This window comes from Nomascus leucogenys, chromosome 11, assembly GCF_006542625.1.
Source record: "Nomascus leucogenys isolate Asia chromosome 11, Asia_NLE_v1, whole genome shotgun sequence".
NCBI lineage: Eukaryota > Metazoa > Chordata > Mammalia > Primates > Hylobatidae > Nomascus > Nomascus leucogenys.
Genome location: NC_044391.1, coordinates 70495440 through 70508946, shown reverse-complemented (window position 1 = coordinate 70508946; position 13507 = coordinate 70495440). Strand labels below are relative to the sequence as shown.

Genomic DNA, 13507 nt, shown 5'->3' with positions numbered 1-13507 from the left:
GGACAATGAAACAGAGAAGAGATTAGTAAATATCAGAGTGCATGATACATAGTATTATTTTGTGAAATATTTCTTTTGTATGTGTTTGTATATTTTTGCTGGATAGAATAAAATGTGTTTATTACTGTGAATTATAGTGAAAAAGCTTCAAGAGCCACTAACCTAGTTGGCAGTACTATCCACTTGATTCCTTAAAACCAACTATTTAAACTCCAGGAAATTTTATTTATATTTCAATGTTGGGAAAAAACAAGAATTGATACGTCTGTTTTTTTCCAGTACTGAGAAAGAAATGTAAAGATTGTGGAACCTGTAAAGCATTTTTCTGTGTTCGGAATTACCATATTATCTTTTTATTTTGGGGGAACTCATTACTTTATACAATTACTTATTTATATACTTTTGATTTTCATATTACAGAAGGTAGTATCTTACCCATATTTGTATTCTACAACATTTAATTCAGTGCCTTGCACTTAATAGATACTTAGAATTTGAGTGTTGACTATTCGGTGATGGAGTTGACAGGGCTGTTGAGAAGTAAAAGAGTTAGTGATTGGAACAAAAATGGGGAGCAGAGCTTAAGAAAATAAGGACAGGATATGAAAAGATTAAACTATGATAGGTATTGAGGGGAAATTTCCATACATTTGTTTTAATAATTTTATTTTTGTAGAATACTTCTGTGATTATCAGATTGGTTAAAACCCCAAATAGGGGATTTTAAAAACACTTTTACAGAAGCTATAAAACAGTAACAAAATGTTCTGTTTTGTTCTTCTTGGATCAATTTATATAGAAATTAAAAGTTACATAATTATTTGTTTTATTCTGATTAGGCGTTTACAGTCCCTAATTAAAAATATTACACTTCGAAGAACAAAGACAAGCAAAATTAAAGGAAAACCTGTTTTGGAGTTACCAGAACGTAAAGTATTTATTCAGCACATTACACTTTCAGATGAAGAGAGAAAGATTTATCAGTCTGTGAAAAATGAAGGTAGAGCCACTATTGGAAGGTATGGAGAAAGAAAGCCATGTTAAAAAATAGTTTTTGTTTACTTTGTTTCCCATTCACTGAATGACATTATTTAGATGTGTTAGCAATAGTTTGAAGTATACTGAAAGATAATTTCCCTCTATGAATTACAGTGTTTTTTTACAAATTAATAGTTAAAGTGAATGAAATAATAGTATAATTCACAAGGTAAGTAATTTTTTAAGTTAGGAAACAATTTAAAGCTTACTTTAAATGACAAGTTCTCAATTGCTAGCCAGAAGATTTTGCTGGCTTCTATTTCCAAAATCGTATGGAAATCTGGGAATAGGAACTGATGAAATAGGTTTAACAAGAAGATTAAGGATTGGAAGAAGGTATGAAATTCTGGTCCAAGCAAGATCAGGTTTAATGTGAATGCCCATAGGGAACAGAATGAATAAGAGACAAGTGAAAGCAGAATAGGACTGTGAACGGGGAATCTTCAAAACATAAAAACTTCAGTGAGGTAGGTACAAAGCAAGTTTGATAGGAATTAGAGAGAGTGGGAAAGATTGTTCTAAGCAGCAGATTTCTGAGTTCAAAATCTTATTTCTTTTCATATTCATTCTTTCAACAAAAATTTATTAAGTGCCCACTGTGTGCCAGGCACTTATACCCTTTGGGATACAGCAGAATTAAACAGACAAAAATGCCTGCACTCAAGGAATTTATATTTTAATTGTAAGAAACAGATAATTTAAAAACATGATTAAGTTTTAAGGAATAAAGCAACAAAAGGGGATAGGGAATGCCAAAGCTGTTTTAGTAGGGTATTAAGGAAGACCTCACTGAGAAGATGATATATAGGTAAAGATCTAAAGGAGATTGGGATTAAGGGGTGTTTCAGCCAGAAGGAAGAGCAAGTGTAGATGCTTCCAGCTGGGAGCATGCATGGTGAGCTTGAAGAATAACAGAGAAGCAACTGTGGCTGGATAGTATGAACAAGAGAGAAAATAGTCATGATATCAGAGATATATTGGAATGGAGGTATGTAACGCATATGTCAAGGACTTTGGCTTTTACTTTTTATGACAGGAAACCTTAAAGGGTTTTGAGCCAGGAGAGTGACATAATCTGATTTATGTTTTTAAAAGATCACTCTGGCTGCTATGCTCAGATTTAGGTTATTTGAATAGGAATAGGGTCAGAAGTAGGGAGACCAGTGGCAATCAAAGTAAGAGATGATGGTGGTTTTTACCATAGTAGTGATAAAGGGAGTGAGAAATAATTAGATTCTGTTAAATTGTGAACGTAGAACCAACAGAACTTGCTGGTTGATATGTTATGGCATGTGAAAGAGAGGAATCAAAGATAACTTCAAGCCTTTTTACCTGAATAACTGGAAGGTTGGAATTGCCGTTTACCAAGACAGGTCTATGGGAAGAGCAGAGGTTTTTTTAAGCTAAGATCAGCAGCTCAGTTTTGGACACATTGATCATAGGATGCCCGTGAATTTTCCAAGTAGAGATGTCAAATAATTAATTGGATAGGAGAGTCGAGTTCAAAGTCACCTATGTGTGGATGGTAATTAAAGCCATGAGATCACCAAGGGAGTGAGTAAAGTGAAAGAGATCTAACTGTGAAGACAGCAATGACTGGTGAAATAGGAGGAAGCTTCTAATATTTAGCACATGGTAGGCACTCAAAAGAGATCACTTAAATTGAAATGCTGAGTATCAGTAAGATATGACCATGCCAGGGAACAATTAGTGTTAGTAAAGGTTATTCTATTTGAAAAAGTTGAAAAAGATTGACTTTATTGAAACTGTTCTCAGAAAATAAGTTATTTTTAAAGTATTCTTTTTAATAGGCTATGTATTTACTAACATTTATTTAGCACTCACTAGGTGTTATACATTGATCTTAGTGCTTTAAATGTATTCACAGCAATCCTATTAGGTCAGTATAATTATTATCCACATCTTATAAGTCAGGAAACTGAGGCACAGAGCAGTTTAGGTGACTTACACTGTTGTCACACAGCTAGTGAGTGACAGGACTGATATTTAAACTCTGGCAGTTTGGTTTAGAGCTTGTAAGTTTAATCTTTGTATTATTTTGCCTATTCCTTGCATTCTTGAATATTCAGAAGTGTTTGTTGCCGTAATACTACCAGTACTAATACTAGCAACAGATTCATGTATAGCACTTAATATAGTCCAGGCACTATTTTAAATACTTTACATGTATTAAATTAAATAACAGGAGTTGTATGAGGTAGGTACTTTTACAATGACACTGTTAGAACTGAGGAAGCTCAAGACATAGGTTAAACAACCTGTCCAAGGTTACATAATTAAATTGGCACAGCCAGGTTTTGAATTCATGACCAGCTAGCTCTAAAAATTTGTACTCATAGCCGTTAGGCTATATTTCTTCTGTTGCCTTAAAATACTTAAATATCAGATGGCCTGGTTATATAATTTTTGGATCACCCATTTCCTTAAGAATCTATGTTGTCATTGTACCACTGTATTTTGTATAGAATGTTTCTGTGGGGAAGCCTGGTTTTTTTTTGTTTTTGTTTTTTCCCTCTGAAGTTCAGCAACTTCTCTGTTGACTTTCCCTAGGACATGTGATATTATTTAAATCTTTAGATTCCAGGCTTTTCCCCCCTTCTCTTTCCTGGAAAGCTTTCTTTAAATATTGTTTTCTGTTCCATTATTTTATTTCTCTCTGTGTATGTTAGATGTCTTTTATCTGTGTTCCATAGGTATCATTTTATTTCTGATCTTTCACATTTTTTTGTTTAATTTTGATTTTCTCAATCCTGTTCCCTACATCCTTTTCTATGTTTTTATCAGTGACTAGTCTTTTTTTATATTGGCTTTATTGGTTTCAGTGTGACTTTCATTTCTCTGATGATTCACTGTTTTCTTTCACTTTCTTGAGCCATACCAGCTCATCTTTCATCTCTTCATGTTCTCTTGCCATATTTTTTCAAAGCTCTTTGTCTTTGCTTTAAGATTTTTTTTTTTTTTGGAGGAATTGCTTTATTGAGTGGTGTTAAATTGTGACAGTATCCTTGGTCATAATTTTTATTTGCTCTGTGGCAACATTTTTCTGCTGAGTTTTCTTTCACTGCCATGTGTCCCCTACCTTTGCTCTCTGCTGATTATTACTTATATTTGTATATCTTGAGTTCTTCTTGGACTAGCTATTTGCTAGTCTAGATGTACAAAAGGGAAAGGTCACAACCATGTCCCAGACCAGCAGGAAATAACCCAATTTACTTAAGACTCAGGGTTACATGTTGAGTTACTTTAGGTTTTATTAGTACACATAAACAGAGATCAGAAACTTTAGGGGTGCTTGGAGTGTAGAGTGCTGTGCCCGTAGTCTTTTTTTGAAAACACAGTGCACCTGTATGTTTCTGTATTCAGTTTACCTTCCCTCTTTTTTTGATATAAATTTCTCCATGGAAGCTCAAGTCACCAAGCATGTACCCTGTTCCTATTTCTGCACGTGAGAGTTATTGATTTTCCCCTCAGGGCACGCCATCCATTTTAAAGAATTGTGTTTTGGCAGCTCTGTTTGAGATCTGCAGTCATCCCTCTCAGCATCTTCCTATCTGACTTACACTGCAATTGGCAGCCATTTCTCATATATTGTGCCTTATTGTTCTAGATTTCTCTTGGTTTTATTAGAGTTTGCTTTTCTGCTTTTCATTCTTGTTTTGGAGTAATTTCTAGAGAAGAAAAGAAAAATACCATTTACTCTGCTGTTTTAGAATAGGAAGTTATTATTGTTTAGCAGACTTAATAATATTTGACATTTTAATCTCTAGGTATTTTAATGAAGGGACTGTCCTGGCACATTATGCAGATGTCCTGGGTCTTTTGCTTAGATTGCGGCAAATTTGTTGCCATACTTACCTTCTTACAAATGCAGTGTCTTCCAGTGGCCCCTCAGGTAGGTAAATTTGATTGCTTCATATCATTGTATTTGTCAGAGATACTTAAGAGTGATAAATTTTTTTTTATGTGGCATACATTTAGTTTATGTTGTTCTGTCAAATGGAGATTGCTTTTAGTGTGAGACTCAGCTAGGAATATATTCAATAATTTTTTTACCAATGAAATGGAATTATAATGAGGTCTTTCCAGGAATTCCAGTGATAGATACCCTTTGATGAAAGATTCATATTGGATCTGCCTTTTATTGTGTGCTAGTATGTTATTATCATGTTATAATGATGCTTCTCTATGAGGTATATTACGTGAGTTGGCTACTATTTTGGCTTCTGAATGTTTCTTAAATTTCAAATTTTAATTATGCTTTTTGCCTATGACAGAAAATGATGAGAGACTTTCCCTACTGGAAAGCGAAACTTTTCCTTATAAGATAGATTAACTTGTCATATTACAAACCTTGCTCTGAAATTAATTTTTCAGCCTTTTCTCTAGGAAATGATACACCTGAAGAACTGAGAAAGAAGTTAATAAGGAAGATGAAGTTAATTCTGAGCTCAGGTTCAGATGAAGAATGTGCAATTTGCCTGGATTCTTTAACAGTTCCTGTGATAACACATTGTGCACATGTATTTTGTAAACCCTGTATTTGCCAAGTCATTCAGAATGAGCAGGTTAGTTTTTTGCTCAGTAGAGGTTCAGTGTTTGATAGAGTAGTGCACCTGTCTTTAATGTAATAAAAGATAGTATATGGAGTTTTGCACTTGGATTTAATAATATACCTTTGATAGTTAATTATTCCAGTATTTTAATAGGTGATATATTTCTCCTAATGCAACACTTGCAACATAAAAAGATGTTCACAGTCAATATCTTAATTCCGCTAACTGTTTATATCATTGCTGTTCAATAAATGGATTGATAATGTGAGACACAAAGGTAATTTTAAGTTTTCTAGTAGTCATCCTCTTAAGTAAAAAGAAACATTAAGCTAATTTTAATACATTTGTATTTAACCCAATATATCTAAAATATAAAAAGTATTAATATGATGTGCTTTTTACAAAAAACTACATCTTCAGAATTTAGTGGTAGTGTATACTTACAGCACACCTCAATTTGGCTTAGCCACATTTCAAGGACTTAACTGCCCCATGTGATTATTGGCTATTGTGTTGGATAAGGTAGGTCTAGATTCTTTTGTGTGGTAGAATTTTTTTGAAGTTGACTACTCTGTTAAGCAGTCATTCAGCTGGGGTAGAATTTTTTAAAACATTTTAAATTGATATATAACATATGTAGAAAAAATGTATAAATTCATGATTAAATAGCTCAGTGAATTATGAAGTAAACATATTCCTGTATCTGCTGCCTAGGTCCCCTTGTGGCCCCTCCCAATCATTTACCCTCTCCCTCTTCCCCAAAAGTAACCCCATTGTATTGACTTTTAAATAATTTTAGCTTCAGAATTATTTTATTGTAATGGTGTTTTATATATAGTAGATATAATCTTATTTTATTAGCAGGTTCAAATGGGTACAACAGATGTTGCTTTGGAATGAACTTGATAGGATTTAACAGATCCTAGTAGCTTTATAAGCTATTATAAGCTTTATAAGCTTAATAGCTTTATAAGCCATTAAGATGGATTTTTTTTTTAAAGAATAATACTAAATAGTGTAGCTGTATTGTATTTAGGTTTAATAAATTGTTATTCATGGATTTTTTTTTAAACTTGCTTACAATGTTATAATATTTAGTTTCTTGCTTTTGCTTCTAGCTAGTCCAGATCACATACTTTTGCTCCCTCCTTTATCCATTCTACTTACCACATTATGTCTGGAGTTCAGCATGTTCAGATGTCTCTTAAATGGATGAAATCTATTAAAAGGTTTAATAAAATGTTAGCTGTGAGAGATACAGATTTTAGCATACATTTAAAAATTTTTAGGCATATTTGTTCTTCTGTTAAGTGTTGCTCATACTTCGTTCTTTCTTATATAGCCACATGCTAAATGCCCTTTATGCAGAAATGATATACATGAAGATAATTTATTAGAATGTCCTCCAGAAGAATTAGCACATGACAGTGAGAAAAAGTCTGATGTGGAATGGACGTCCAGTTCAAAGGTAAAGTACTCATGTGCAAATATTTGAGTATTTGTTTTACCTTTATATAAGGAAATATACACAGTATATCAAAATCGTAATTTCTGCTTTCATTCCTGTCATTTTAGTGTTCTGTTGTTGACCACTGGCTTTTTATTTTTAGTGGTGAATTTGAGAGGAAATAGAATGGGTTCAGATTATTAGAGTGTTCTTTCAGTCTTAATTTTTTGTTTTAAATGAGTAGTCTTTTGCATTTTAGGGAAATAACGTTGCAGGACCTTTTCTTTATGATAAAAACTTTTAAACTAATTTTACTGATTTAAAATGGAATCTAATGGACATCTTAATATTTTTTCAGATTAATGCGCTAATGCACGCATTGACTGACTTAAGAAAGAAGAATCCCAACATAAAAAGTTTGGTTGTTTCTCAGTTTACAACATTCCTGTCTTTAATAGAAATACCACTTAAGTAAGTTCCAGTGTTTTTCACTTTCAGTAAAAGGATTTTATATAATTGTATTGATTTGGATAGCAAAAAAAAAAAACTTAATTTGTTTTGCCAGTTTTAGTCATTTTATCTGAAAGATACTCGGAGTCACAATAGAGAATACTTCCTGGCAGCACAGGAATTTAAAGATTAAGTCCTGAATTTATCAGAAAATGACTGACTCAGTGCCTAGCGTATTAATAAGTGTTCAGTAAACATTTGTTAAGATAAATGAATGAAAGAATTTATTGAAGAGATTTGTAGTTACTTAACTTTGTTTTATTTTTATAATAATAGTGTTTGTTACTTGTCTCTTTTCTTCCCCCCATTAGAGCCTCTGGATTTGTGTTTACTCGTTTGGATGGTTCCATGGCCCAAAAGAAAAGAGTTGAATCAATTCAGTGTTTTCAAAACACTGAAGCAGGATCTCCAACTATAATGCTTCTGTCCTTAAAAGCAGGTGGAGTTGGTTTGAATCTGTCTGCAGCTTCTCGAGTGTTTTTAATGGATCCAGTAAGTAGTTTTGTAAATTTTTTCAGAATCTTAGTACTTCTTTCAAAAAAATAAGACAAAAAACTATTTGGTAAATACCTTCATAGTTATAATTAACTGTGAAAATTCTTAGGCAAACTTTAGAAGTAGATGACAAAAACTTAGTAAATGTGGATTAAGAGCTTTCTCTTAAGCACTTTACTGAAATCCTCACAACATCCTTATGAGGTAGATACCATTATTAAATGCTCTGTTTTGGCCAGGTGCTGTGGCACATGCCTTTAATCCCAGCACTTTGGGAGGCCAAGGTGAATGGATTGCCGGAGCTCAGGAGTTTGAGAGCAGCCTGGGCAACATGGCAAAACACCATCTCTACAAAAAAAATTTCCAGAAAAGTTACTCTGGTGTGGTGGTGTGTACTTGTAGTCCCAGCTACTTGCAGGGCTGAGTCAGAAAGATTGATTGCTTGGGAGCAACCCAGGAGGTTGAAGTTTCAGTGAGCCATGTTCCTGTCACTGCACTCCAGCCTGGGTGACAGAGCAAGAACCCATCTCTGAAAGAAAAAAAAGAAAAAAAATGCTCTGTTTTACTGAAGAGGCAACTGAAGCACAGAAAAGTAAATAATGTGCCCAGTATCACACAGTTAGTAATAGGCAAAACCAGAATCACAGTCTATGTAAATATTTAGGTACTATTATGCTATGCTATTCTACTTTTCTTTTATAATAAATCTCTATTAACCGTAATGCTTTTTAGGGTAGTGGTTCATTCAGCCAACAAATAATGAGATCCTGCTTTGCGTCAGTTGTTACAGGCACTGGGAATCTAACTATAAACAAGACAGACAAAATGACTACCATCACGGTTCTAGTGGTCTTAAGCTTTAATGTACATAAGAATTAGGTAAAATGCAATTTCCTTTGCATTCAACTTAAGAGACTTAGGAGTTCTAGGATTAGACCCAGGAAGCTGCATTTTTAGCATATATCATAGGTGATTGAGGTACAGGTGGTCTAGGATCACAATTTGAGGAACAAATTATCATTAATGGAATGTTCTGAGTACGTTTTAATGCCTAATACAGTGCAGTCAATTGTGGTTGTGTAGTACAGGCATGAAGGTAGAACAGAGGCTAAAATTCACTTTGAACTTTACTCACCAAGCTGTGTGACCTGGATGTGCATTCACATAGGAGCATGTTTTTCTACATGTACAAAGGGGCTGTTTGGCCTGAAAGGACCTTGGACTAACTCAGTTTCTAATTTGCACTGGGTACTATGTGGGCTAAAGGCAACCCTCTGCTGTTTCTGTGCATTCAGACTTAAGATTTGTGGTTGTAACTTGTTATCTGAAACTCAGAAGATTTTTAACACGTAGGAATTCTACTGAGAACATGTAGGAATTCTACTGAGATATAAATTTTAGTTAATTGGGTGAGGCTACCTTGTTGATGCATATATGTTTACTCGGGCTTCCTTTTTCCTCCCTCAACTGAGGGTATCCTTCTCAGTAAGATTATAACTAGGGTCATCATACTTAGGCCTTCATGGGTGAATATCATGGATACGGTATAGTCTGTTGTATTTTCTTTTTTTTTTTGAGACGGAGTCTTGCTCTGTCGCCCATGCTGGAGTGTAGTGGCACAATCTTGGCTCACTGCAACCTCCACCTCCTGGGTTCAAGCGGTTCTCTGCCTCAGCCTCCTGAGTAGCGGGATTACAGGCACCTGCCACCACGCCTGGCTAATTTTTCTATTTTTAGTAGAGACGGGGTTTTACCATGTTGGCCAGGCTGGTCTTGAACTCCTGACCTCATGATCCACCTGCCTCGGCCTCCCAAAGTGCTGGGATTACTGGCGTGAGCCACCACGCCCAGCCAGTCTGTTGTATTTTCTTGCCTTAGTACTGTGGATGAAGTTTTAAATCTTTGTTGGCAGTATTTTATGGCTACTATACAAAAATATTTGTAACTATAGATTGTTGAATATTAATTAATCCAGTGATAATTGTAGAAGCTGATTTTTAGAACAAATCCCAAATTTTTTCTTGCTTATAATCTTAGTACCAAAGCGGTTAATACCAAAATAATTAGTATTATAAAGTTGATCAGAGACTAAACGTATAAACAGTTTTTAAAAATTTACAGAACGTTTTAGCAGTTTTATAGTAAGTTGAGTGTTCTTCATTGAACATATCAAGCTTTCCAGTGTTGTTTCTAACTTAAAAGTCAGGTCCGAGAAACATAATGATTCAATAAAAAAATAAAAATTTGCTCATGAAAGTCATTTACCTTTAAATTTTTTTTTCTTTTTTTAAGAGACAGGGTCTTCCTCTTTTGCCCAGGCTGGTCTCAAACTCCTGAGCTCAAGCAATCCTCCCTCAGCCTCTTGAGTAGCTGGGATTACAGGCATATGGCACTGTGCCCAGCTTTCTTTTACCTTGTCATGGAACATTGTATAAGTATTGGGGTAATATGGCCTGGCACAGAGGCTCACACCTGTAATCCCAGCACTTTGTGGGAGGCCAAGGCGGGCGGATCATCAGATCAAGAGATCGAGACCATCTTGGCCAACATGGTGAAACCCCGTCTCTACTAAAAATACAAAAATTAGCTGGGCGTGGTGGCAAGCACCTGTAATCCCAGCTACTTGGGAGGCTGAGGCAGGAGAATCGCTTGAACCCAGGAGGTGGAGGTTGCAGTGAGCTGAGATTGCGCCACTGCACTCCAGCCTGGTGACAGAGCGAGACTCCATCTCAAAAAAAAAAAAAAAAAAAAAACTCATAGTTTTAATTTAAAATTTAATGATCCTTATCCAAACAATTCATGATACGATTTAAAAACCACTTACCAGAGTTCCAAATCTTTTTGGTTATTTTTCCCTTTTCATTGTTGCACCATTTTATTGTTTTTTTGGTTTTTTTTTGAGATGGAGTCTTGCTCTGTCGCCCAGGCTGGAGTGCAGTGGCGCGATCTCGGCTCACTGCCAGCTCCGCCTCCTGGGTTCACGCCATTCTCCTGCCTCAGCCTCCCGAGTAGCTGGGACTACAGGTGCCCACCACCATGCCCAGCTAATTTTTTGCATTTTTAGTAGAGATGGGGTTTCACGGTGTTAGCCAGGGTGGTCTCGATCTCCTGAACTCGTGATCTGCCTGCCTCGGCCTCCCAAAGTGCTGGGATTACAGGCGTGAGCCACCGTGCCCGACCCATCATTTTATTCTTTAGCTTAAAACAGTTCTCATGATCATGTCTGTGTTAATTAGCTAATGGTACTTGTTTAGCTCAGCTTTAAAGTCAAACTGACTTCAAATACTGATACGAAAAATTGCATCAACAAAAAAAAATTTTTAGGACTTATTGACTCTTAAAACCCTTTTTTCTTTTTTTTTTGAGACGGAGTCTCGCTGTTGCCCAGGCTGGAGTGCAGTGGCGCAATCTGGGCTCACTGCAGGCTCCAGCCCTCGGGGGTTCACGCCATTCTCCTGCCTCAGCCTCCTGAGTAGCTGGGACTGCAGGTGCCCGCCACCTTGCCCAGCTAATTTTTTGTATTTTCAGTAGAGATGGGGTTTCACTGTGTTAGCCAGGAGAAACCCTTTTTTTATACTTTTATTTCATGAACAGAGGAAAGTGAAAGAAAACCAGAAAAGGGGGAGAAAACTTTTTTATAAATAGGCCCAAGAATTGTGTCTTTTCTCATATAAATTAAGTCATTTAAGAGGATGTATAACCTTTTTCTGCTGTTAAGCACACATAAATTCTTTTAAAAATGAAAAAAAAAACCAAATTGATTAATCAACAAATACTTATTTTGGGTGCTGATACATATGTCAGGCCCTGTATTAGGTATTAGAAGCAGTAGTATGGGGAGGATGCCTATCATCATTAGTGATTGGGAGGGTGGATTTTTCCCCCAGAGTATTTGTGATGTTAGTATCTGACTTCAGGCAGAAAACTTTCAGTCAGAAAAGGATGAATGAATACTAGTGAAATGAAAGGACAAATGCAAACACACTCAAAGATCAGGGCAGTAATAAAGCAACTCATCCATGTTCTTGTTAGGCCTGGAATCCTGCTGCTGAAGATCAGTGCTTTGACAGATGCCATAGACTTGGCCAGAAGCAAGAAGTTATCATCACAAAAGTGAGTTTTTAAACAAACTACTTTAAGACTAGGTTGATACGATTTTTACAATTAAGCAAGTAATGCATGAATATATTATTATAATGATTGAGTGGAATTATGCAGAGCAAAATATAAGTCACCTGTTTCCTCCATCAATAATTTAATATATGCTGTTTAAGGGACCTTTCTCTGCACCTACATTTATATTTATGTGTACATCTCCTTAAAAACATTCTTTTAAAGATAAATGGAATTATACTTTATTCTACAACATATTTGTTTCCCTTAAAACTATACATTGGAGACTACCTCATAAGTACATTTAGATGAACACTTTTTTAAAATAGTGGTAAAATACATAATTTACCATTTTGAAGTATACAGTTTAGATGCATTAAGTACATTCATGTTGTTGTGCAACAGCCATCACAATCATCCATCTCCAGAACTTTTTCATCATCTTAAACTGAAACTGTGTATCCATTAAATAATAACTTCCCATTCGTCTCAACTACCATTCTACTTTCTTTCTCTGAATTTTACTACTCTACAAAACCATATAGATACATCATAATGTATTTAACCCATTAAGTTTTTTGCTAATAAAAAGTGCCATAATGAGCATTATTATATATAAATCTTTGCACATAGATGCAAGTAATTCTTTGGGATAAGTTAAAAAAACTAGAATTCTGGATTTAGAATTTTTATTAACTATCGAGTTGGTTTCAAAATAGGATTTATGTTAAAATTGTTAATTTATGCTTCTGTGGCCAAAAAAGTGCTGTTCTAATTTGCATTTACCTAAAACCTTGAGTATATTTCACATATCTTGTTTATTAACATTTTTTCTGTTAATTATTTATGTCTTCTGTCTAGTTCTCATAGTTATGGTACAAATAGTTTTATAGTATAAAGGACTCCCTGATACAGTCTGACTTTAAATCTTTTGTTTATGTATGTTGAAAATGGTTTATCCCATACTCTTCCTTGTCTTTAAACTGCATTTTTTTTGGTCATGAAAAAGCTTTAAAATTTTTATGATTTAAAAGGTCAGCCTTTTTTATACATTCTAGGTTTTAAGGTCTTACCTAGGACAGAAGGCTTTATTTTCACATTTTTTCAACTATTCTGTATTTATTTCTGGTTCTTTTGAAAGATTTTATTTTTTGTTTTATGATTTGTGACATGAGTCTAAGCTTATTCTTTTATCAGATGAAGAACGATTTGTTCTGTCACATCATTTTTTTCTTTGAAAATTCCAACTTTTTCCCTACTAGTATGAAATGTCACTTTCATCATAAACTAATTTATATATATTACTTGGGTCTTTTTCTAGACTGTTCTG

The 13507-nt window shown here is 34.8% G+C and overlaps 1 protein-coding gene across 7 annotated transcripts in view; it reads left to right on the top strand.

The window, feature by feature from the left end:
- HLTF (helicase like transcription factor) overlaps positions 1-13507 on the top strand; it is a 56218-nt gene that overhangs the window by 39262 nt on the left and 3449 nt on the right. For 4 of the 7 annotated variants that reach the window (XM_030822698.1, XM_030822696.1, XM_030822697.1 and 1 more), the window contains exons 18-24: positions 840-1019; positions 4827-4951; positions 5434-5624; positions 6955-7080; positions 7418-7530; positions 7881-8061; positions 12097-12177. In XM_030822698.1, the coding sequence (XP_030678558.1) occupies positions 840-1019; positions 4827-4951; positions 5434-5624; positions 6955-7080; positions 7418-7530; positions 7881-8061; positions 12097-12177 (997 nt within the window). The remainder of the gene's footprint in view (positions 1-839; positions 1020-4826; positions 4952-5433; positions 5625-6954; positions 7081-7417; positions 7531-7880; positions 8062-12096; positions 12178-13507) is intronic. The other 3 variants (XM_003256249.4, XM_012510694.2, XM_012510692.2) reach the window with 1 other exon arrangement.